A 25130-nucleotide genomic window follows, 5' to 3' on the forward strand; every position below is an offset into this window, starting at 1 on the left:
AGTTAAAAACAAAATAATACAAGTACAATTTGTATTCACAAAGAAAGATGGGCAATGTAAATAGGAATGGATGTACAGACCTTGTGCATATTTGACTATACTACAGACATGTCTGCCTAATGCTGAAATGAATATACTAATACATTTCCGTTTATCTTTTTAAAAACACCCAAACCACCAATTTAATACAAAATCATTTAGACATATCCACCTTAATAAAAATATAAGTGTCTGCGTGTCCGTCTGGTTGCTATCCCTTTGTCAACACAACATCTGTAGTAATAAAATGCATGCATTTGTCATTGCAGCAGATGATGCATCACATACATTAATGTTGCTTTTACGAATCCCATACCAAATGGTATACAAAGGTGTATGCATTGTATTTGCAATTCCAACATATGGTGCATCACAAACATTGTAGTAATGTATTTTTTTACTATAAATGATTGTGATGCACCATCTGTTGGAATGGAAAACGCAATACATTTCATTATTAAATGCACTACAAAATACAATCCAATAGAGGTTGTATTGCAAACATTAATGTGGAGGTCTACTTCGATTACATAGACTGTTAACTAGCTGTGGTATCACAGCTAGTTAATTGTATTAGTACAGAAGACTAAAGGCCAAGATCTTGGTATTATCAAAACCTACAGTATATAACCCTAATATTATAAAAAGTCAAAAGATTTTACATTGCTTTTTTATTGAAGGTTATTTGCTGTTTAATTTTAGTTTTATTATATTTTGGATGCTACATGTGTGGAGCTGACATATTCTCCATTTGTTTGCAAGCTTTTTTGCTTCCACCTCTCAAAGACATATATTCTGAATTGCCCTTTTATGAGTGAGTATAACTTATATTGAACTAGTCACCTATTTGTGCTCCATCCATGACTAGTTCCTGACTTGGGGACTCATTTTACCAGAATAGGCTCTGATCCCTGTAAGCCTGAACTGAATTAAGCACTGTATTCTCTATAATAGATAACTCATAGAGGAAACCCCATGAGATTGTGAGTTGGAAGTTCATTCAGTGATTTAATTCCAATATTGTGCTTTGGGGAGCCTTGAGTACAGGGTAGTAGTCAGTCACAAAGCACATTTACAGCACTTACACACCCAGACTCAATCATGCTGAGACAATTTGAATCTGCTATTTGACATAACTGGCACATCTTTGGGATCTGAGAGAAAAACTCATTCAGTCAGCACATAGACTGGATTAGGGATCTGTTCCCAAAATTTTGCAGTTATGAGGCAGCAGTGCTAAACTCTGTACCACCATGCCATCTGTCAATGTGAAGTGTGTTATGTAACAGTAAAATGAACTGAAAATAATAATTCTTAAGGTACTCTATTGAGTGATTTAAAATTAGCTTTCTGAGTGTTACCTCAGGGATCTGACAGGTGCTGCTCAATCCTTTTGCTGTGACTGTGATATTTACATCCCTCTTTGAGAAATAATTAAAAAAATGAGGAAAAACTAATACAAATTTGCTAATCATATCGATCTCTTCATGTTTAATACAAAATGCCTTATTTGCAGTATTCAAATGTGTTTTATGCACTGGATATGGGTAGGCATATTAATGATATATTTTTTTTTTTGCACACTACTTTTAAATGTTTTATAAACTAATAATAAATGTTTTATTTGACTCCAGAATGGCATGTCTAGAACACAGAGATTTGTGTTTTAGTCAGAATTAAGAATTCCCACCAAATTAAAAAGTGTCAGTCCAGGGGATATGCTTCCCAGTATCACAGACAGCTGGGGTCCTTGCCCAGCTGGGACGCCTCTTCACTGAGAGGACCGGGGAAGTAAGCATGGGCAGCACTGTACCTCCCCCGGGATGTTAGATGGCAGCCCCCATGGGTTGCAGTGATGCCTCGGATTCTCGCAGGGCTTCATGGGAGTTGGAGTTATCTACAGCCCTGTTGGGATCCGGGGGTACTGCCAGGGGGTCCTGCAACAGCTGCTGAGCCCTCTTGGATGGGTTTTCCGCCACACCTGGAAGTGCTGCTGGAAGTAGGTCATCGAGCACCTGGAGCACTTCTGGGGGCGTTATAAAAAGAGCCAGTAGACACCACTCTGGGAGCCAGAGTCGGAAGGAGGGAGACAAAGCTTGCCGGAGAGGACTGGAGGAGAAAGAGAGGAGAAAGAGGAAGACAAAGTAAAGTATTGGGATTGTGCTTGTGTTCGGGACTGTGTTGTGTGCCTGTTGAAAATAGAGAAGAGATTGCTCACAGGTAAAGAAAAAATAAAAATAAAAACATTTATTTGTTTTTATAAGTGTGCCTCCTGCGTCTGTCTGTGTCAGGTTAAGCGCTGGTAGAGCATCAATGTCACACCAGTTACTTGACACACTAAGACATGTATGTCATAAGTGAGTTGCTGTTAATAATTGAAAACTGTATATTTGGTAAAAAAAAGAGCTCAATGGGGGTGCAATTTGTGAAAGTCTCAGTGTTTGTGGGAAAGAAGATTTTCATGCCAAACCCCTATGCAGAGGAACATAGGTAGGCATATCCTACCAACAGACAAGCACCAGTTTGTTCTCTACCTCAGCACAATTGCAGCAACAACTCCTGGACTGACAGAGACTACTGGAGTTCACAATGCGTTAACAGATATAGTATGGATAGTCTAACCCTCAGTCGTGAAAACTGGAAAGCTATTCTTGTTTCAAAGTCAGCTCAGTCCCCAGGATGAAGTGCAATGACTGTTCTTTGCCAGGAATGTACAGTAAAAAGGACAATAACCTGTTAGACAGAAAAAAGAGACTGATAGAAAAAGAGACAGGTATTTGTAGGAAACCTGCAAAGAAACTGGGCAAGCTCTCTGTTGCAGCATACACATCTCTTTTTGCTTGAAAGCTTATATCTCTGTGAGCATGTGGAGCTGAAAGAATCGTTACAGAGATATGCTCTTTTTCATCCTATCATACATTTCTTTTCTTTAGTCACATAATCACAGTCCAAGTTTTGGTGTCTTTGAACTGTCGGAGGAAGCAAAGTCCCTTTAGTAAATTCAGTTTAAAAGGGAAAAAGTGATGTCTGCATGCCAGTCCTAAACAGTTATGCTATTTTCTTTTGGATGATTTGTAGAACACATGGCATAGCATGGGTATGATGTAGAGTCTGCACTATTTCCTTGTGGCTTTAGTAGTTTTCTCCAGGTTTTACTGTTTCCTATCATTGCCCAAAGGCATCCAGTTGAGGTTATTTGGTGACTCAATTAACATGAGTGTGTTTGTGTTTACTCTGTTAGGGCCTGGTGCCCTGTCATGGGTTGATTCATACTTTGTGACACCTTAAAAATTAAACAAGTTCAGCAAACAGGTGAAGGGATGTTTGGATGGCAAGGTGTATCAGAGGAATCAGCGACATTTTAGGAAAAACTTGGACCAAACCTGACTACAATTTGTTTAATTTCTAATTTCAGTCATGAGATGGAAACAAAATATAATCTGGACCAGTTTTGTTGTTTTTCAACAGATGTTAGAAATTATTTTCCAGAGGAAAAAAAAAACTGGGGGTTAGTGGCAGGAATTGGCAGTCCAACCACCATAAAAAAACCTCACACTGTTCCATTCCTTCTGAACTAGTGTGGTGTTGAGGTGGCACCCGTCGCATGGCTCCCTTGGGTCCTAATCTGGGATCTTCAGGTGGTTTGTCATGTGGTGGGTCCAGCAACGTGCTGTATCAGTGCATGCTCCTAACCTCTTTCTCTCTTATTATGCATTTTCCCCTGAATTCATATTTTGTAATGTATTGTTCCATTTGTAAAAAACTTTGTGATGCAATAAAAAAATCATCTGTGCAAAAATTCACCCATTTTCTGAATATAATTTTCCAAGAATAGGATTGTGAGGAGTCATATTTATCTGAACAACAGTGGATACATGAAAGGATGTGGACTGGAGCTATTATATGTGGAGCAAATGGACACTGAGAATGTTCAAACTCCACACAGACAATATAGTTGAGAATCAGGCCAGTGCTTTTCACTGTGCCACAGGGATGCACTGTACATAAGGATACATAGCTATCTACATCATTTATGAAAACTATTTTTTTGTTTTTAACTGGAATAAATACACCTGTTAGAGACATTAGATATCTTACATTACTCCTAAAACAATCAGTAAACTCTCTAATACTTAAAATATTTTGTTGACAACAAAGTAACCACTTTGTAGAGTCTTGCTTGTCTATTCATATCAATGTGCCCAAAATAATACTGAGTAGAAATCTAATACCACCTGCAACACTACATTGTAATTTGTCTTATGTGTCTTCAATGTATCAAGAAATACCATCAAATATTTCTAAAGCAAAAATGCCCTTAACCAGATTCCAACTAATGTTAGAATACTGTCTGGCATCTACCATACATACTTACAAGCTTCATAATCGTCAACTGTTATGAACTTTACTTAATTATATGGTATAATTGTTATGCACAATTTATTTTCATTTTAACTATTTATTTTACCTTTCCATTTGTGATATCTTTACAGGGACATTTTGTTTTCTATTTTCTTGTGGGCACTGCCACTTTGTTGGTGTTTCTATGGACATCATCATGTTTGGCCATGTTAAGATGCTGGTGCATGTCCTAACATTCTAAATGTCCTAACTTTATTTCATGAGAAAAGCCTTTTGCAAAAAAAATCAACTTTATTCCAAAAAGAATTTAGGGACACTTGGTTTTATTTTTTGATACTTGACACTGGTGTTATTATATGACTGATTTAAGTTACTGACCTACACTAGTCTGACTATTCTTTGGATGAATTTTTTCACTTGTCTACATATTTGCTGCTCTACATGAAAAGTCCTAACAGTTAACACATCAAACATGGCATCTCTTAATCTTAAAATATTTACCTCCTGCAGTCTCTCTAGTCCTGAAATAAATGTAGTAGCTCTTCTCTAGACATTCCCCTAGTGCTGGCCTTCTTAGAAATTGCCTACAGTACAGCAGTCTCTCATGGGCATAACATAAATTAATCATAACCCAACATCCTATTAGTCTCTTCATCTTGTCTATGCACTGTCTAGTTGTAGGATGTAAAGAGTCCATCCCGGTTCCCAAGTGTTTTTCATAAGCCATCATATTCAGCCACAGACACTTGTATTTTTACTTTCTGTACATTAGAGTTTACACTTGTCACTATTAAGCATCAGTTATATTTGGCCCAGATGTGAAATCAGATTCATCTTTAGACAATAGAGGACACACAGGTACAAATGGGATCAAATTATCTTGTTATTTGTTGGCTTGCTTTGCATCTCGTTATTGTTTGGCTAAGGAAAACAATAAACAATTAGGGGTTCTGAATCTTGAAAATCAATTCAATTAAGATCAAAGCAAAAGGAGCAAGTTCTATTATCTGCATTAATTGGTTATTAAATCGGAAACCTGCACTCCACTGTCACCACTGCTCTATAGGGTGCTAGTCTTCACCACTACAATTGCCTACATACATGCAACTTAAAATTTGACAGAGGATTGCTAAAACTAAAACTTTGCAACATCAAAACACTACCTATGGTGTTATACACTTTATTATATTGTTTACTTTTATATTTTTTTGAACATTTATTTGTTGATGATTTCATGTTATTTAGTTAAGTTCAGTTCAGTTTTAAGTTTTAGTTTTAGTTTTTAGTCCAGTTTTTTTTTCAGATCCAGAAAATAGATGTACGTCATTTGTCCTTCAAGTCCTTCAGAGCCTCAAAGGGATTTTAACACCAACACTGCATATTTCATCTTGAATCTGTCAAGTAAAAAAGTTTTTTTTTTTATTGCAGCATAAAAGCGATTCACCATCTGTCGGCCATGTACACACTTGCCTCAGTTTATTGTTTTATTTTTGTAATCATCATCATTAAGTTTGGTATCATGTTAGTAACATTTTAATCATTCAGTTACTAAACATGAACAACAAATTGCTAACTATTTTCTCCTAATGTCCTTTTGATGAGAGGACTAAACTACTATTGATTTTGAGTGGAACAGCACTGATAGAAAGTTGCCTGAGGCTTGTAATGTTCAATGTCACCAACTGGCATAGAACGGGGAAAAGGAAATGTTTATATAAACCAATCTCATATTTTCCATACAGCTACAAATGCATGCAAAATATTAAATATAAGACTTGTTTATAAGAAAATAGTTTTAAATATTTTACTGCTCAAGCTAAAGTTAAAGTTTAAAGTTAATCTATTTATTTTATATCCCTGGAAAATATCTTTTACTGAAATTACCATAGATCATTTTTTACACAGTGGTTAGCACTGTTGCTCTGTCCAAGCCCTGTCTGTGTGGAAATGTGTATGTTCTTCTACTTGTATGTTTTTTTGTTTTTTTGGTGTCTGAAAACTAGGTTTTCTCTGCCAGAATGTGCCCATTAGTTTAATTTGCACTTCTAAACTGATTTTCTACGTGTCCTTGAGTGAATGTACACTGGTCTTGTATGTATCCTTGAGTCAGTGTCCAATAAAATGAAATGGAGTGCCATTCAGGGTTAGTTACTATTTAGCATCCTACTTCTTGCGATCCTCATCTGAATGAATAATTAAGAACATGAATCAGTGAATGACATTTCCAGATTTAGACATCTGCAATACATCTTGGGGTATTCACGTTCATAAACTTATAATTTTCATTGAATGCATCTCACATCTGTGATTTTGATGAAAGTTTTTTATAAAATACAAGCTGAAGGATCACAAATCAAACTTCATGTAGATATTTGTTTCTTTTTCAACAATAACAGGGTGAATGGAACAGTGGGTAGCACTGCCATCTCACAGATCCCTCAGGGCTGGTGGGTGTCAGTGTGGATTTTGTGCATTCTCAATGTGTCTGTGTGGGTTTTCCTCTGGGTACCGTTACATTTATTTGCTTAAGAGATGCTTTTTATCCAATGTGACTTAAAAGACAGGTCAACATAATCGAAAAAAACATGAGACTATTAAGGAACAAGTGTTCCAGGACATTACAAAATTCATCATAACAAGTGAACAGCTAAGAACAAAATGCAAACTATTTACAGTTCATTGGTTACAAACACTGACAATTGCATAATCAATTAGACAGAAATTCATAGAGCAAGAGAGTCTTGAAATGCTTCTCAAACACATTAAGGTAGCCAGATGTTTAAATGGAGGTGCGTCACTCATTCCACTAGTAGAAGCTACATAAGAAATAAGTCTGAATTGAGATCTGATACCACACAGAGGTGGAATTACTAGATACCATTCATCAGCAGACTTGCATGGATGAAAATGAGTACAGAACCTCACATGTGCCTCCAAATATAGGTGCCGACCTGCTGACTACTCTGTAGGCAAGGATCAATGGTTTGAACTTAATATGTGCTATGTGGTATTGGTGTTTGGTTGGCACCGACCCGACACAGACTGTCACCAGAGGCATGGGTAAAATAAACAAAAAAGATTTATTTTTTCTTCAGCCGTGGGGCACGTCTTCCCCGTGTCCCACAGGCCCTACACAGTCCCCAAAACACACAAAGAAAAATCACGCCAAATCACACTCTTTGTCTTCCTCCACTACTTCTCCCAGGCAGCTTCGTCCTTCTCCTCCCGACTCTGGCGCCCTGAGTAGTGGCCACAGGCTCCTCTTATAGTCCACCCGGAAGTGCTGCAGGTGCTTGTTGACCTACTTCTGGCTGCACTTCCAGGTGTGGCTGCACTCCCGCCCCAACGGGCTCGTAAAGCTGTGCAGCTCTATGCAGCTCCCCTTGGCAGAGGCCACGGAGCCCAACCAAGATGAGCTGCCAACAAAGGTTCTGAGGGACATAGCGTGGCTCCCGTGGCTGCTCCCCCGTATCTAGTGACAAAGGGGCGTCCCAGCCGGGCATGGGTTCCGGCCATCCGCCACAGCTGCTACAGGGTGCTTTCCTCCGGCATTCTCAGAGACATGCAGGGTACGTTAACTGGTGGCTCCAAATTGGCCCGCTTTGAGTGGGCTCTGCATTGGAGTGCCTCTTTTTCCTGCCTTGCACCTGGTGTTTCCAGGATAGTCTCTGCCCTCAGTTGTCATATCATTCTGTGTTATGTAAGTTATCAGGGAAAACTGCAAACAAATATGAAAACTTGTGAAAATAAAGGAACCGATATTGAGCAGCAATGTCCATAGCATTAACAAGTTTAAACAATTCTCCACTAGTATTTTGAATATGGTCTAATGTTCCATCTAATGAGATTTTTAAATGATTGTGTCAGTGTGATAGGCGCATGTTGCATGTAAGGAGCAATATCTTTCTGAAGTATGATAGTCTGAATTGTGTTAATATGCTATATTCTGGTGCCTGAATAATAATAGCAATTATTATTATTTTGTTAAATAAAATGTAATGCTAATTTAAAAATGACAACTCTAGAAAGACATGTTTCCTTTAATGCCTGTCATTTTAAATGTTTTTTTTAACATTCTAAATGCCACATGCATTTCTATTTAATCAAAAACTTTCAAATTCATAAGTATAAAATAAATGAAATAAAGAGTCTATATTTTATAATTTGGAATCCTGCCATTTCTTTCTTCTTTTTATCTACCTCTTTCCTTTACCATCATGTGAAAGTTCCTTTAGCCTTTCGTTTTTGAGTTTAAATAAAGAACACAGCAAACTTTGTATCTATTAAAACGACAAGCAGTATTCAAATACACTCTGTGTGCCCCTGTTCTTCTGTAATTTATTTCCTTTAATTCTCTTCTGTCCCTCTGTTGCATCCTTTATCTGATTTCCTATTCCGAATCCTTCCTCCTAATTCTTTTCCTTTTACTGTCCTTAGGTTTTCTCTGCACTCCCCCCTCACCCTTTTCCTCTGTTTCCCTTCCAGTGATGTGATGTGAGTACTCTGAAGTGCACACAGACAAAACACACTAACAGAGCATGCCTCTGAGTCCGGCAGCCAGCAAACATGAGCCATCCGATCAGCAGCAAGAGGAGGTGCAGCAGTGTGCTACCAACGGCAACCAGGGGGACTCGGACAGCTCCAGAGAAGACACCATCTACGACACAATCCGGGCCACCGCTGAGAAACCCCCTACCAGCCCCATGGAGGAACCCCAAGCCAATGGTATCGTCATCCGCATAGGGATCCCAGACCTGCAGCAAACCGTGAGTAATCCCCATACTCTTCTGTGTGTGTGTGTGTGCATGTGTGTGTCCCTCTCTGTTTCTCTCTCCCTCTCTCTCTCGCTCGTGCTCTCTCTCTCTCTCTGCCTCTCTCTCTCTCACACACACACTCTCACTCCCCCTCTAATAAATCCCTGCCTTTCATTTAAACTGCAGCTGCTTTTGACAAGTAAAGGGTGCCCTGGACTGGGGAATTACAGAGCATTGTTTTTAAATGCTGTTTCTTTCAAGAGAAAGTGTCTCTCCTAGGTCCTGCTGTTTTAACTCCTCAAGAGCTGAAACTCAATAACTGTGTTCGATGCTGTGGGAACGAATGGTGTGCCGTAACAATATGGGAACTGAAGGATGAGAACTGAAGTCTGAAATGCCTACAAGAAGTGTTTCAAAAGCTTGTCTTTTTAAGAAACACTTGAATCAAAGTCCTTCCATTTGCATTTGCTGAAGCGGAATATCACTGCAGCGTTCTGAAAAAAAAAAAAAAAAACACCTTTGGTGTTGGACTTGTGTAACATAAGTGGATTTAAAGAGTTAAAGACTGCATATCAGTTGTGTTGAAATTCGGTGTGTGAAGGGTTTTTAGGGAAAAAAGCTTCATGTACTTAGAACACGCGTGTGGTAGATTTTAGATTGTTGTTTCCTGCTTCTTTGTTTCTTTTTCAAAACCTGCGGCTGTGGTTATTACGTCAAGTATTTGAATGGTGCATCAGGGTGCCTACAGACTGTAATGGTGGAATTAAAGTAAAAAGTGAATATATGGCCAAATTAAAGTCCATGTTAAGGACCTGGTGAGAAATAAAGGCCTTTTAACAAGAATGGCTTGCTTGCTAATGAATGCAGCACTAAAATATTGACTACATGCTGTAGTGCATTGGGCAGGCTGAGTAGCAGGATTACAATCAGCAGAATAAATTTAAAAACGTATTTCTGGTAAATGGTTGGTTTCTCCTTTTACACACACACACACCTTTACATGCTCACACATTCAATTACACTCTGATAGCACACTAAACATCCCGTTTCCCTTATGTAACTACAGCTCTGCAATAAATATTTTAAAATATACTGAGCCGCCAGTACTTCAATGATTTTATGCTCTCTGTTGTTGCTAGAATCCGATTTGTTGCCATCTGGTAACTTCGTAATTTATTGGGAAGTTTATTTAAGCACATTGTATGTTTGAATGCACCAGAGCCAAACTTTAATGAAAGTTCATTAAAGTCCCCATTAAAACATGCAATTTCTTGATCTACTGCAAATGCTACTTTGGCTTGCAGAGTAACGTAATAACAATTTTTAACTATTGTGACTTATTGAGAAATGTATTCTCAATGACAGTGGAAGCTGGTAGTCATAGATGAGAGCTCTGGTGTAATAATAATATCTAACTGTCTGGCTGACTTCACAGCAGAGAAAAATATTAATCTTCTTGTAGAGTAGACATGGACTGCAGTCACATACTGTAAGAGTTGCAGGAGACCTTATTATGCAACCTCCCATCACAAATATCACAGAACAGTCTGCTGCTGTGACTTAAACCATCATTTGGATCAGAACATGTGCAAATGAAACAATCCATAGTGCAATCAGCTTCTCCTGCTTCATTATGTGAGGGAGAAATTGCTGAATTATTTCCTGCTGGTGCCATGATTGAGTTTTTAAACTGGTGGAAATTACATTCATTAAACTACTTCTTTTAAACTTTAAAATGGTTTTCAGTGTTTATCAGAACATAAGTACTTACATACTTTAGAAAAGTATTGAACATAACAGGTCATTCAGCTCAAAATAGACCATCAGTCAGTCACAAAGGCTAGGCGTGTCAATCTCAGTAATGATGACTTATTTATCCTTGTTTCTTCCTGCAGAATAAAATACACTCATTTAGAAGTAAATAACGTGATTAATATCCGTTTTGCTTTACTAACTCTTGAGTGATACAAATTGAATTAGCATCTCCATTCCTACACTGTAAAAATTTTGAATAGTCAGGGCTGGGAGGCATGGTGGCACAGTGGTTTGTACTGCTTTCTCACAGCACTAAGAAACTAACCTGCACCCCAGCCTATTCACAATTATTAGATATAGTCTTGGTAGAATTTTCACTTTCAACCACATCAGCATATCTTTTTTCCTTTGGTGCAATGGTTCAATGAAACATCCTTAAGATGTATGTGTTATTTAATTTGGGAATATAAACTTGCCTGGTTAAGTGAGTGTGACTTGTGATAGACGGGTGTCCCATCCATAGTTGGTATCTGCTTTTTGGCTCATGTTACTGGGATTGACTCCTGCTCTCATGATCCTGCAAATGCATTAAGCAGGTTCAGATATGGGTGAATGGTTCAAAGAAAATGGTACAGAGTTGAAATGGCAGTCAGAATCAAGTGTTCTTCTAATGCTAAAACAAAAATGCCCAGAAGTCTAATGAAAAATATTCAAATACACCTTATTACATCTCAAATTAAATTTTGATTTATTTTCACATGGGACGTGAGGTTGTTGTCTGTCCTTACCAGATACCTCAGAACTGCCACACATCTCAAATACTTTTTCAGTTGTGATTTTTTTTTTTTTTTAAGCACAGAGGTTATGGGTAATAGTCGACGGGAGAGGCAAATAAAACTGTCACTCTTTTCTGTGTTCTTACTTTTGTTTTTCCCTGTACACCTCAAGTTGTGATATCAGATAAAGTCATAAGCAAGCAGCATGCTACCTTGGTGCAAAAGTCAGATTTGGCATGTTTTGTTCTGTGCTTTAGTTTCGAAGAAGAGTAAAATAATATACTTATATTTTATAAAGATGCTCCCAAACTTTTCCATGTATTTTTAGTATAGAAATGCCAGAGAAGAACCAACAGATATATTTTCAGGCTAAAGACTATGAGCAAGCAGGAAATATTGAAGGAAATTTTTAGTCTGCTTAAAGTGAAATTACAACAGCTGAAAACCTGTTTATTTGGTATGCAAAAATGGAATAAATTAATATGTACTTGGGAGTTTTTAATCAAAAATCACACAGGTGCTCATTTGGATTCAGCATAGGTGTTTATCTTATACAGATAACAGTAAGCAGACTTATATTTGGTAGTCAGTGCAACATGTGTAAAAAATGCTTTTGTGCAATAGTGAAGTTAAATCGCTAGTTGTTAAACTATGCATGATTACTTACATATGAAAGAAAAGAGAGAAAAAAACAGGACTCCATTGTGATATTTAACATACAAATAGTGAAACAGTTTTAACTTTATCAGTAATGCTTTGTGTATCAACAAATACATTGAACACATAGGTTTTCATAGGGAACATACTTCATTTGGATTGCCCTTTAGGAAACTGTGACAAAAACAAGTATGTTGATCTATCTATCTATCTATCTATCTATCTATCTATCTATCTATCTATCTATCTATCTATCTATCTATCTATCTATCTATCTATCTATCTATCTATCTATCTATCTATCTATCTATCTATCTATCTATCTATCTATCTATCTATCTATCTATCTATCTATCTATCTATCTATCTATCTATCTATCTATCTATCCATGCTTGATGATTTGTAACAATACCATTTAAGGACTTTGAAGTCTTGCATCAGTGCCTTTGTTTTTACAAATCCCCTTTACACAAGCTAAAATGTCAACTACACACATGCATATCTATTACCTGTTGTGTAAATATCTCACTTTATAGTTGGAAAACCTATTCAAAATTCATCCCAAAAACTGATATTTGATTCTGTTTTAGACAGATTTCACTGATTATTTAATACAAAAACTTAGGGTTTCTTCAATAAACTTTATCTAAACTCTAAATTGAGACCAAGGTTCCCTCAGGTAACACACTTCAGAGTGTGAAACTAGTTAAAATACGCTTGTTCTACAAAACCATGAAGCCTAACATGTTAAACAAATGGCACCCAAATTATAATGAAAGACAGAAGCATTATATTCATCAATTATTGAACACTGATAGCTGAGGCAAGATCCTGAATAATAACAAAATATTTTAGATAGATAGATAGATAGATAGATAGATAGATAGATAGATAGATAGATAGATAGATAGATAGATAGATAGATAGATAGATAGATAGATAGATAGATACTTAATTAATCCCAAGGGGAAATTCACAAATTTTACATAGCAAAATCTCCCCAAAACTTGACAAAGAATCAAAGCAACATAGCACACATATCAAAAACATGTATGTATGCCTGGCGTAACATTCTGGTACATTCGGGGCTTAGTTAACTGATTTGAAAGTTGCAACATTTCACATTTTTTAGTTACACATTTTTGTATATTAAATATTTTTGTAACAGTGAGTCATATTCAAAAATAACAGTGTTAATAGAATGCAGTTACTGTACATGATTTAATAGACCACTTTGAGTTTATGCTTTTTAACAGTCCTTTACAGTATAATGTAGTTAAAAATGTAGTCCAAATATGCTTGTGGTGTTTCAATGGCTTTCATTGAGTGCAGATTCCAGTTGAAGTGATGTAAAAATCAATTGATGCCCTGGTGTTAATTGTTGGTTGTAGAGGGTCTATGACTAACTATAATTGGAATATCATAACAACTTTGAAATATGTACTCGAAGAGGAGTTTAAATCTGTTTAAGTCTTGAGGTAACATTGTCGACTGCTACAGTCCATGTTGGACAGCAGATCTCGAGCTTTGCTGACAATTGTACTGTAGTGTCAGAGAAATACTGGCTAATTAAAATGTACTGATTAAGCAGTCATAATGTTGTTTTTAGTGTGACGTACTATGAAGACGGGGTGCATACTTGTTCATTCTTTCCTCTTACATTTCCACATAAATTGCATCTGTTTTAACTTTATTCTATTTTTTTTTTTACTTTTGTGGTTAGCATGAATCAAGCAGCTGGTGTGACTTGCGCTTGTACCTTCCCCAGAATTTAACTAACTTGCACGGGGGGATGTGTTTTGCCGTGAAGAGTGTAAAAGAGGAAACTATCCACCATTTATAAGTTGAAGTAACCTCTGTCAAAGTAAATTTGAAATATGAGTATACTAATCCATAGTTCAAGTCACATCAAATATGTCTGTGTTTTAAGAAAGATGAGTTGACAAATTCACCATTGTTTTTCTGGGGGAGTTTACTTTGCACGACACAATTTAAATTGTGGTTTTCTACCAAATTTCAACACAATTGGCATACAGTGAGCCGAGTTGTTTCATGTAGATAGACAGACAGAGAGTCATACCTACAGATGACAGGAGGTGCTTTTTGCATTATATCAGAATGCACCTAATACAAGCAATAATTGTGCTGTGTACATACTATTACTGACTAGTACATTTGTGTGGCCCTTACGATACACATGGGCCACATAGTGGCTATAAGTAAAACAGCACAGTTTAAAAAAATATTGTAAATGTGAAAAATGAAGGAGAACACATTCTCAAAAATATAACCGTTTCATAGTATTTTTTCTGAGAAATCCCAGCAGTGGAACAGGTATAAGGCAATAACTTACTAACCATTTTTTTGCTTTCACTCTATCCATTTGCTAGCTCTGGATTTTGATTTTACCTCCAGCTTTTGGCTGAAGTTAACCAGAATTTTTAAAAGCTAAGTTAAACAATTATTAAGTAGGCTGAAATTTCCATTTTTATTTGAGCATGTGTAAAGTTACAAACTACAGTATAAAAACGTCTGCAATGTACATGAAGCAAGACTGCTAAAAGTTGTGTTTTAATATGTGAGATGGGGAATATATTAGTAGTTACACAAGGACAAATCTGAGTTTATACAGCCAAATCAGGTGTAAACCAATAATCCACCCTTAAGAACACAGCAGCCCACACAGCTGCACTCACTCATGATGGGAACACATAAGGTTGCTAATCTTCATAGCAAATAAGTCTTTAAATGCGGAACAAAAACTGGAGTTCAAGAATCCATAGAGAGAGAGAGAGCAAGCAAACTTCACATAGCCATTAACTGGGCCAGGATATGAGTCGAGTACACTGGAACTGTGAGGCTGTAGTGCTAACCACCATGGCAAAGTTTAAACATAAAATAAATAAATAAATGCATTCTTTTTTTGTAGTTGTGAAGTAGTATTCACATTTCTTAAAGTACACACAGGGTCAATTAAAGTATTCAAAGGTTTAAAGGTATTTTTATTGAATCATACATAATTACTGTTGTAACATTTTTGGACTGAATATTTTTCATCCAAATCCGGAAAATCAGGCTGAACACAATGAAGGGTTAAATGTGCCAAATTGTAAAAATGATTTCGACTGTACATGCAAACACATTCTTTGGTTTTGCAATACTAATTCTGGGGTGAGTGATATTGAAGTCACACATCATGCATGTAGCTTGGTGTATATGGCCTCTGCCTTTATGCAGTAAGAGTTATTAACCTCATTTAAAAATCTGTCACTGTAAATTCACACATAAAAGGAGTAGGTTAATTAGGATATAATTTTAGGGGCTATGAAGACGATTATTATAATTTTAAGTTGCATTGCACATCTAACCAATCAGGGAAACATAGTGAAATCCATTTAGGAGACTCACCCTAATGTTGATTGCTGCAATGGAACAAAATGCTCCAAGATTCAGTAATACACAGTACTATGTATGGTGCAAAACTGTGTGCAAAGGCTGTCTCTCCATGTTCCCAAGTATATCTGTGCCCGTATTGTATAATGTGTTTGTTTCTGTTCTGAAGTAGCAGGAAAATATTTCTACAACAGACTGTAGACAGCAAATAACCATCTCTGTTTTAAAGATCTGGAACTTAGAGAAGGCAACTAGAGTATAAGGCCAAAGCTACACAAGAAAGTTGTTCTTTTCTTTGTTCAGTCGATACTTGGAAAATGTAGCCCATTGATTATTTTGAACCAACTGAGTAAATAAAGAGAAAATTGTGAATTATGACCTGAAAAATGAAGAAAGCTTTAAAAAATGTCAGAAAAATAAACGAGTATAGCATTGAAAAGGAACTGAAGAAACAATCAAGAATTTCTTTCAGTAATACTCAAAAAATGAAAAGGGGCAATTTCAGTATTTTAACAGGGCAAGAAATCAAGTCAAAACTTTTTACAGGTTCTTTTCAAAAAGATGAATTAGATACAATATCTAAAATTAAGCTTACCATGTTTAGAATTTTACTTTGTAACTGTCAAATATTTTTTAGCCATTAGGTGCATTAATCATAAATTAAACTCTGATGCCTTATGCCGTTTCACCAGTTGTGCCAAAAAATAAAGAAAATATTTCTGAGCTGGTAATAAAATTACTGCCCTATTCAGTTCACTTGTGAGAACCACCTGACATCTGGAAAGTAGCAACTCAGAAATAAGGAAAACAAATATGGCCTCAGTAATTACAGAATATCTGTATTGAAAAAAGAAGAAAATAAAAAACTGTTAACAGAGCCAACATGGATTTATGATTTACAGTAGTAGGCGTAATTCCATGCAAATATATCATGAAATTTCGAGCCTTGATATTGGTGTTATCTTACAAAATTGGATAATAAACTGATTAATTGGCAGAAAATAAAGAATATCAATAAAAAAGGTTTCACCATAGTTAAAGCCATCAATTGAATTCCTTAGAGAGTTACGCTAGAACTGTTAATTTTTCATCGATTAACAGCAAAAAGAACTGTGAAATCTCTGGAAAATATTAAAAACTGGACAGTGCTTGGAAATATAATTAAACAGAGACAAGTCAGCTGCTAACTAACAAAATGAGCTTGATGCAGTATCTTTCTTTCACGCTGTTTTGTTTTTTCTTTTAATATACTAGTGCTTGAGCAAAATTATATAAGCTATTCTAAAACACAACCTCCTATTTTGTCACATTCTTTTCACTTAAACATGGATGAATCTTTGGTTTGATTTCTGACTTCTGCTTTGCCTTATAAATTTTACTCATCATTTTAGAATACAAAATGGTATTTTTTGGTGATGTCTGGATTTTCATTAAATAAAACCTGTTTAGTTTGGGTAACATGGTGGAGTAGTTGTTAGTGTGTCTGCAGTTGTGTGGCTCTTATCTTTCTTATCTTCTTGCATCACATTCTGCTTAGCCGTATGGAAACTCTGCTCAATATGAAGATGTGCTTCAATGGTTTTACCAGCATGTATTGCATACTGTACACTCAACAATGTCTCACAGCTGCAGCAGAATAATTTTAAATTCTGGCAAAGTGTAGTCCTTATTATGTTTTGATTTCTTATTACATTTGCATTCTTTAGCTTTCATTTTGTATTATTATTATTATTTTTATTAAGCAATCACAATTATCTAAGATCAATTATATGTCATGTATATGTTGATTAAAAGAATTCATTTCAAACAGTATTGTCATTAATAATTCAGGTTATTATGAAATGGTTGGAAAAATTCAAATTTTATACATATTTGTGTGTACATCATGCTGAGAAAATGCAGGCAGGGCCAGGCATGGTTTATAAATTAGCCTTTAATTCCCAAAGGTTGTGCTGTTTGACTCTTTTCTCCTGCATGTCCTACTAAAAATTTTCTGTTGGCAAAACGTATTCAGTGCTGAAATGTGCTTTTCTGAAGGTTATTGCCCCCTCTCCTGGTTAAAAATCCCTTAAGCCATCTATATAAAGAATCCCTCCGTTTTACTTAAAACCCCCATTCATCACACTGACATGCTTCTTGTGATGTGGCTAGTAGTTAGTCTAATAGGCTGCTCACATATCCCTTTTAGCTGAGTCAAACCTGCAGAAGACAAACCTTTAACTTCAAAAATCACTGCTGCGGTGTAATAGTTGTCAATATGAATGTCATACTCTAAGATCTTAAACCATAGCTACAATATTTTTGAGCTTTGTCACTTCAAAAACTGTTTTTAGTTGTAAAAGGAGCTGCTAATTGCAAGTGAATAGGCAAAGCTCAATGAAAAATAGACAACTGATTCATACTGGCCGCCTGCAGTTGTGGGTGCCTTTTCTTTCTGTGTCACATTCAGCTTACTTATATGGCTACTCTGCTGAAATGGAAAATTACCCATTATGGTTTTATCCATTTTTTGTGCTACTTAGACTGGAAAATGAAGGAATTTTGAAAAGAAATTTATGAACTGAGGTGTTGTGTGTAATATTTACAGTATAAGTAGGATGGTACATTGGTGCTGCGGTTTTGCACTCCAGTCTCAATGCTGTATTTGTTTTCTGTGTCTGATCACTCTCTGTGCAGAATTTGCACGTTCTTGCCATTCCTGTGTTGATATTTTCTAGGTTGTATGACTTTATTCTCACTTTCCAAAAACGTGCAGGTTGAGTTATCTCTAATTTGTCTTTATGTGAGTGAGTGTGAGGGTGTCCTGCAGTGCACTGGGGCCTCCAATCATGCCCAGTACTGTGGAGTAGGCACTAAAATGGAGAAAGTTAGGAAATGGATAAATGGATAGATTTTTTAAAAGTATTACATAGTGTTTGTTTGAATTAAGTAAAACTACTATTTGCTTTCATCGAATAGAAAATCTATAATGTGCTTGGTAATAACAATATATAGTAAATATTCTTTGTTTTTTGCTATGAATCTAAATGAGCCAGCAAGTAAACAATCCAACTAGAAATTCAAACTAAATACATTTACTATGATGGCCAAATTGTCATCTTATAAGGAAAAAATGTCATTTTCAATTTTTGTCAACTTTCTATGGTGTGATGTCTTTTGTACATGAAGTACACATGCTCTCTCAGTGTTCACCTGGGTTTCGTCCAACATTCCAAGATAAGCTTGTTGATTTATGACACCAAATAGGCCCTACGTAATGGGGTTTTGGTTTGTGAATGTGTGTGGGGGTATAAACATGAATGGATTGTCCAGAGTTGATAGGCACTGACACTCCCTGGCTGTGTTTCTGAAAATACAGGAGTGGATGGAGGCATTTAAAAGAATACAATCTTAACAATACTTTCAGACTATAACTGTTAATCATAAAAGTACAAAAAATATAGTATGTCATGTTATCAAAAGTAAAGCAAGATAACCAAATACTGTACAGCCCTGTAACGTTCAGCATCTTATTATAGTTTGGTAGGCTCATTTTTAGTATAATGTTTGTTTGTGTGAGTGTTTTCACCAAGTTTGTTGACATTTCAGCATGAAAAACCACACTTGGCTACTTAATGCAGCATTTATAATTCTTTTGGTGATTATATGTTAGATGCTAAATGTACTATGGGTATTTCTTTCTTGATTTGTAAGTGCTCCAATGGTCTCTATTATTGATCTATAGATTTTTGAGTGGGATGATTACTGATTTAAGCAGAGATTGGTGGAGTAAATGATGTAACTACAACTCCTATAAGATCCATCGATAACTAAGAAAATCCTTTTTTTTGTAAAATGCTCATAATTCTTTACAGATTCCAAAACATTCATTTTCAATTGTTATACACTGACTGTCCTATTACAACCAAATAACATTGCCCTTCCATTTGTCATCCTTAAAATCTTAGTGGATGCCATGGGACACAATGTTTCCACTGTTGTCTCTTACTTCTCTACCTTCGACACATGGACTTTCTTTGTTTTTTTCCCATAAACATCAAGTAAAAATAGGTTTTATTAAAATGCAGAATACATGATGCAACATTGTGATTCTCCTAACACAGCAATCTCTCTTAGGACTGCATTATATCACTGCTAAATTCCCAGTCTCATGTTTACTGTATATAACAAGGTCAGCTGTCACACATTGGTAGAATGGCCACCAATCACTTCTTTAAATTCTCTTTCTTTTTGCCTGTTAATTTACAATACTGCATTAAGCTCTGAAGAGGAATCATCCAAGTGGTAAAAGACTGAATAAAAAATCAGCTTGGATAAAACTCCAGAAATTATTCCTAAATATATATCTTATTGCTTGGATTAACTGGCATTCACAGTGTTGTTATGCTTTTTACTTCCCTTTTTGTTTTATTTTGTAATATTTATATAAATATCACATGTCTGTTTGAGAGGCAACTTCAATCTTGTTTAATATTTGAATGCAACATCTGAAATGTAATGTTAATTAGATCTCTGTTTGTTCTATTCCCACATTGTCTTTTTGTTATTGTAAGTATTGGATTTTTTTTTACCACACTTTACCTGTAAATCCAGCTTCAATGCCTTTTTGATAAAACATGGCTCTTGATGCTTAAGGACATTCTTCAAGGTGTTATATAAAATATTAATAACATTTGTCATTTGTTGATGTAACTGATATTCTTTCTAGTAATATTTAATTGTAAACTACTAATGTTTTTTTGTCTATTAGCCATGGTTCAGTAGCCCTTTTGCAATACCTTTGCAGGCCTAGGTGTCATTAATTATCTAGAGATTCATTTTAGGACGTAAAATAGTTTTGCGAGAAGACTTATTAAGTCCTAAATTTATGTTTTCGTAGAGCTTTTCTAGTTTAAACAGTGAAATTTAAACTATTCAGCTTTAGTTATTTCTAAGACCCACTGCATTCCAATTTTTTCAGTTGTTTGGGCATTTTGAGTAAAACAGGTTGGCATTCAATAGATGTTTCAGATGACTAAAACTTACAATTTGCAGAAAGATCAGATTAAAATAAACATATTGCCCATCTGGTTGAATCTGTACTGGATGTTCCCTTACTTTTGTTACCTTAGGCTTGCTTATAATCAATCAAAAAACTAGAATAAAGTTGGCTTAAATATGTTTAGATCAACTTGATTTTCTGAATCTGTTATTGAACTACACTGATAAATGTTTAGATCAGTTCAGTACTTGTTATTGTCTTATTACAAATTTTCTTTAATGGGCTAATTGAATTTTCAGAGGTTCGCTCCTTAGAATATGTACAGATTACGTGAGATCAGAATTGTAAAATGTTGTCTGACTTATAAGTTTAAACAGAAGTTAATGCCTGCCTTCTTTTTATTAACTAGCAATGCTCTTCTTTAATAAAATACAGCTCTTCACGCCCAAGGGACATGGTGGGGATACTACCACATAGTATTTAAGTCTACATGCCTTCTTATGTTAGCCTTTAGAGAAGTGGGCATAATAAAGGTAGAATTCACATGTACAGTCCCAGGGATTTAACTGACCTTATATTACCTTTTGGTTTTAAACTCTTATCTTGTGAGAACAATATAAGCACTGCCATCCATTACATCGCTGGTATTCTGTAAAAGGGGGGATATGTTTTAATCTGCATCATTCCTGCTGAGTTACTGATTGAACAGAAAAGTTAATTTAACATGCAAATCAAAGCTCTGACTATTTAAAGAGAAAAACTATGTACAGTTAAAGCATATTTCCATGGTTGACGTACTTTTTTTCTCAGTTTCATCAAATATTATCTGGAAAGTACAACTCATTACCATCTTGAATCTTTTACTCACTAGCCTGTTCAAATGAATACTGTATTAAAAATAAAAGATCTGAGGATGCCGCTGGTATTCTCATTTAATAATTCTTTTGAATTGAATGAAACAAGATATCCGTGCCTTTGTAAGTGTTTCTCTGCTTCCTCCCAAGTTGACAGACTGCTCCATAAAGTATGGCGGTAGTTTTTAAAGTGCTGTTGGTGGGCAGAGTCACATTGGTTGCTAAAGATCTTTTTCCAAGTTTAAGACTTGGAACTATGGAAGAAGTAGGCAGCCCTGTTCCATTTCTGGAACTGGGCAATGGCCCTTCCTATGTCCCTTATATTTTGATCCCATAAGGACAGTAGAATAACATTGCTGTTTTGATACAGTATCTCAAACCTTCATGATAATATCTTAAAATGTTTTAATTACTATCACAAAGCTGTGACGCACTATCTGAAGTGGTGCTGTTTGGAAGACTCGTTGCTAAAAATTGTATGACTTTCGAACTGAGCACAAATTAAACAGACTTGTTACATGACTAGTTTTAGGCACTGTTCTTTTCTGTATTCCCATATGGGCAGGAAAATAGTTACACTTACTACTTTGACTTAATAACAAACTTTCAGGTTAGTATCTCAAAATGTTTACTTAGGGTCATATAATGTTGACTTTTCATCTTATTTAAAATTCTTGAAATGTTTTCACTTAAGTATGGCTTTAAATCTCAAAATCATACTTCTTATTTGAATATGTATTGAATAACATATCAATTGATTTGTACAATAATTTGCTGAAGGATTTGTAGCATTTTGAGAGGTACTGTATGTGTTAGCATGTCCAGTACAATTTACCTTATAGTATGCAGTCTGTTTCAATTGGGTTTATAATATGTGACTATGATTCTACTGGCACATTTAGTGCGCTTTATTCAGGTTTATGCTGTCTCTGCCATTATAGATTTTATGAATGCTGGGGATCCCCAGATATCTTGCAAAATTTGGAAAGGATCATTTGCAAAACTCACTAGAGGAGATAAAGTCATGTTTACAGCTTAGATTGTCTTCATATGGAACAGAATAGATGGTCAACATGATATACTTTAAAATGAAAGAGCTGGCATAACTTTCTTCAGTATGACTGCTCCTATAGATAGATAGATAGATAGATAGATAGATAGATAGATAGATAGATAGATAGATAGATAGATAGATAGATAGATAGATAGATAGATAGATAGATAGATAGATAGATAGATAGATAGATAGATAGATAGATACTTTATACTATACTATAAACTATACTATATACTATACCACAGCAAAATGGTGTGGTTTCTATTTCCATGTCTTGAAAGCCAATTAAAAGCACAAGGATTCATAGGGAACTAAAAAAACAAATGATTATGAAACGTTTAACACTTTTGATTGCAATAGGATTGTTGATCGAGTTCTACCACTGTGTTACTTTTTGAGACACTATGGACTTTCTTGCTCTGGCAGTACACTTTCTCCGTGACAGTAGTTCACTGAAGTGCAATGCTTGTTTCAGCAGTTTTTTGCACATATCAATTCTCTCAGGATATCAATAAAGATGTAAAGGGACTGTCCACAGAAAAAAACATCCAAAGCAAACTGTAAAAGTAAAGTTTAATAACTGTGGATACTTTACATCAATAACAACTGAAATAATTTTCTACATTTTTACAGCACAGTTGCATCTTTATAATAAATGCCTTTACAACACTAAACAAAGTGTCAGACAAAAAACATATATTTAAATAACTGCAGAGATCCCATCTTGATTGTTTTCTTTGTAGTTTGTGGGTTTTCTGTGAATATTCTAGCTTCTTCCATTTACATAGTTATTTATGGAAAGTGTCTTGGGATTTGGCCATAAAGGGACTGAATCTACTTCTTATTAGATTATCCAGAATATTTTTATGAAATTGTAGAATTCCCCTAGTTGCCCTAGGTCAGCAGAATTGTGGCTTTTTTGTTATATTTGATTATGGAGCCATCAAAGGAATACTTTCTCCAGGAATGTTTTTGACTGGAGTTTTAGTTTATATTAGCCTCTTTGTGTATTTTAATCAATTGAAATGTACAGAATTTAATTTTACTGTATGTGTAACATAATTTGTGTGCTTACTGATATTATCCATCCATCCATTTTCCAACCCGCTGAATCCGAACACAGGGTCACGGGGGTCTGCTGGAGCCAATCCCAGCCAACACAGGGCACAAGGCAGGAACCAATCCTGGGCAGGGTGCCAACCCACCACAGGCTTACTGATATTAATGTTGTACAATTTAATAATTTGCTGTTTGTGCATGACAGTTGTAAATATATATATATATATATATATATATATATATATATATATATATATATATATATATATATATATATACATATATATACATATATATATATATATATATATATATATATATATATATATATATATATATATATAAGCACTCTGAAATTATACTCAGTAAAGAGCTCTATACAAAAATGCATTAAATTATATTGAACTGAATCAGTAATTATAACAAAAAATGCTTTTGAAATTTTAAAGATTATATAAATCCTGTGCAACCTAATACTTTTCTAATATGCAAAGAAACTATGGAATAATGGAAAATTATTAAGGGGTCGCAGAGTTTACATGCTTTCTATGTCATTCTCTTTTTCATTATTAAAAAATGAGTATGAAATACAGTACTTAACATGAATTACAATCAATCAAAAAGCTGACTGCCTTGTTCATACGTTCTGACTGTGTTCTTCCAATTAATATACAGTATAGTATGCTGGTTTAGCAGCTTGCCTATTGCAGAAGCAGGAATAGAACACAAATATAATAAATATCCCAATGAACTGTATATACACCAATCAGCTACAACAATAGTAAAATAGCATCATAGCTGGCTGTGTATGATAGATAGATAGATAGATAGATAGATAGATAGATAGATAGATAGATAGATAGATAGATAGATACTTTATTAATCCCAAGGGGAAATTCACATACTCCAGCAGCAGCATACTGATACAAAAAAAAGTATTAAATTAAAGAGTAATACAAATGCAGGTAAAAACAGACAATAACTTTCAATAGTGTTAACATTTACTCCACACACAACCAACCCAACCCCAACCCGAACTGGGGGGAATTGAAGAGTCCCATAGTTTGGGGGAGGAACGATCTCCTCAGTCTGTCTGTGAGTATGGGGCTGCCGACTGGGCAAAGTGCCCATGCTCACCGACACCTGACCATAGCCGAAAGCACCTGCAATGGGCAACTGAATGTCTAAACTGGACCATGGAGCAATAGAAGAAGGTGGCCTGGTCTGATGAATCACATTTTCCTCTAAATCATGTGGACAGCCAGCTGCGCATGTGTTATTTACCTGGGGAAGAGATGGCAGCAGGATGCACTATGGGAAGAAGGCAAGCAGTGTAATACTCTGGTTGATGTTGTGCTGAAAAATTTTGTTTTCTGGCATTCATGTGGATGTTACTTTGACATGTACCACCCACCTAAAGATTGTTGCAGATTATGTACACT

The 25130-nt window shown here is 35.5% G+C and overlaps 1 protein-coding gene across 13 annotated transcripts in view; it reads left to right on the top strand.

The window, feature by feature from the left end:
- Window positions 1-25130, top strand: part of shank3a (SH3 and multiple ankyrin repeat domains 3a) — a 1882192-nt gene that overhangs the window by 412403 nt on the left and 1444659 nt on the right. For all 13 annotated transcript variants that reach the window (XM_051931529.1, XM_051931540.1, XM_051931542.1 and 10 more), the window contains exon 3: window positions 8887-9167. In XM_051931529.1, the coding sequence (XP_051787489.1) occupies window positions 8940-9167 (228 nt within the window). In that variant the 5' untranslated portion in view covers window positions 8887-8939. The remainder of the gene's footprint in view (window positions 1-8886; window positions 9168-25130) is intronic.

Source organism: Erpetoichthys calabaricus, chromosome 1 (assembly GCF_900747795.2).
Source record: "Erpetoichthys calabaricus chromosome 1, fErpCal1.3, whole genome shotgun sequence".
Taxonomy (NCBI): Eukaryota; Metazoa; Chordata; class Cladistia; order Polypteriformes; family Polypteridae; genus Erpetoichthys; species Erpetoichthys calabaricus.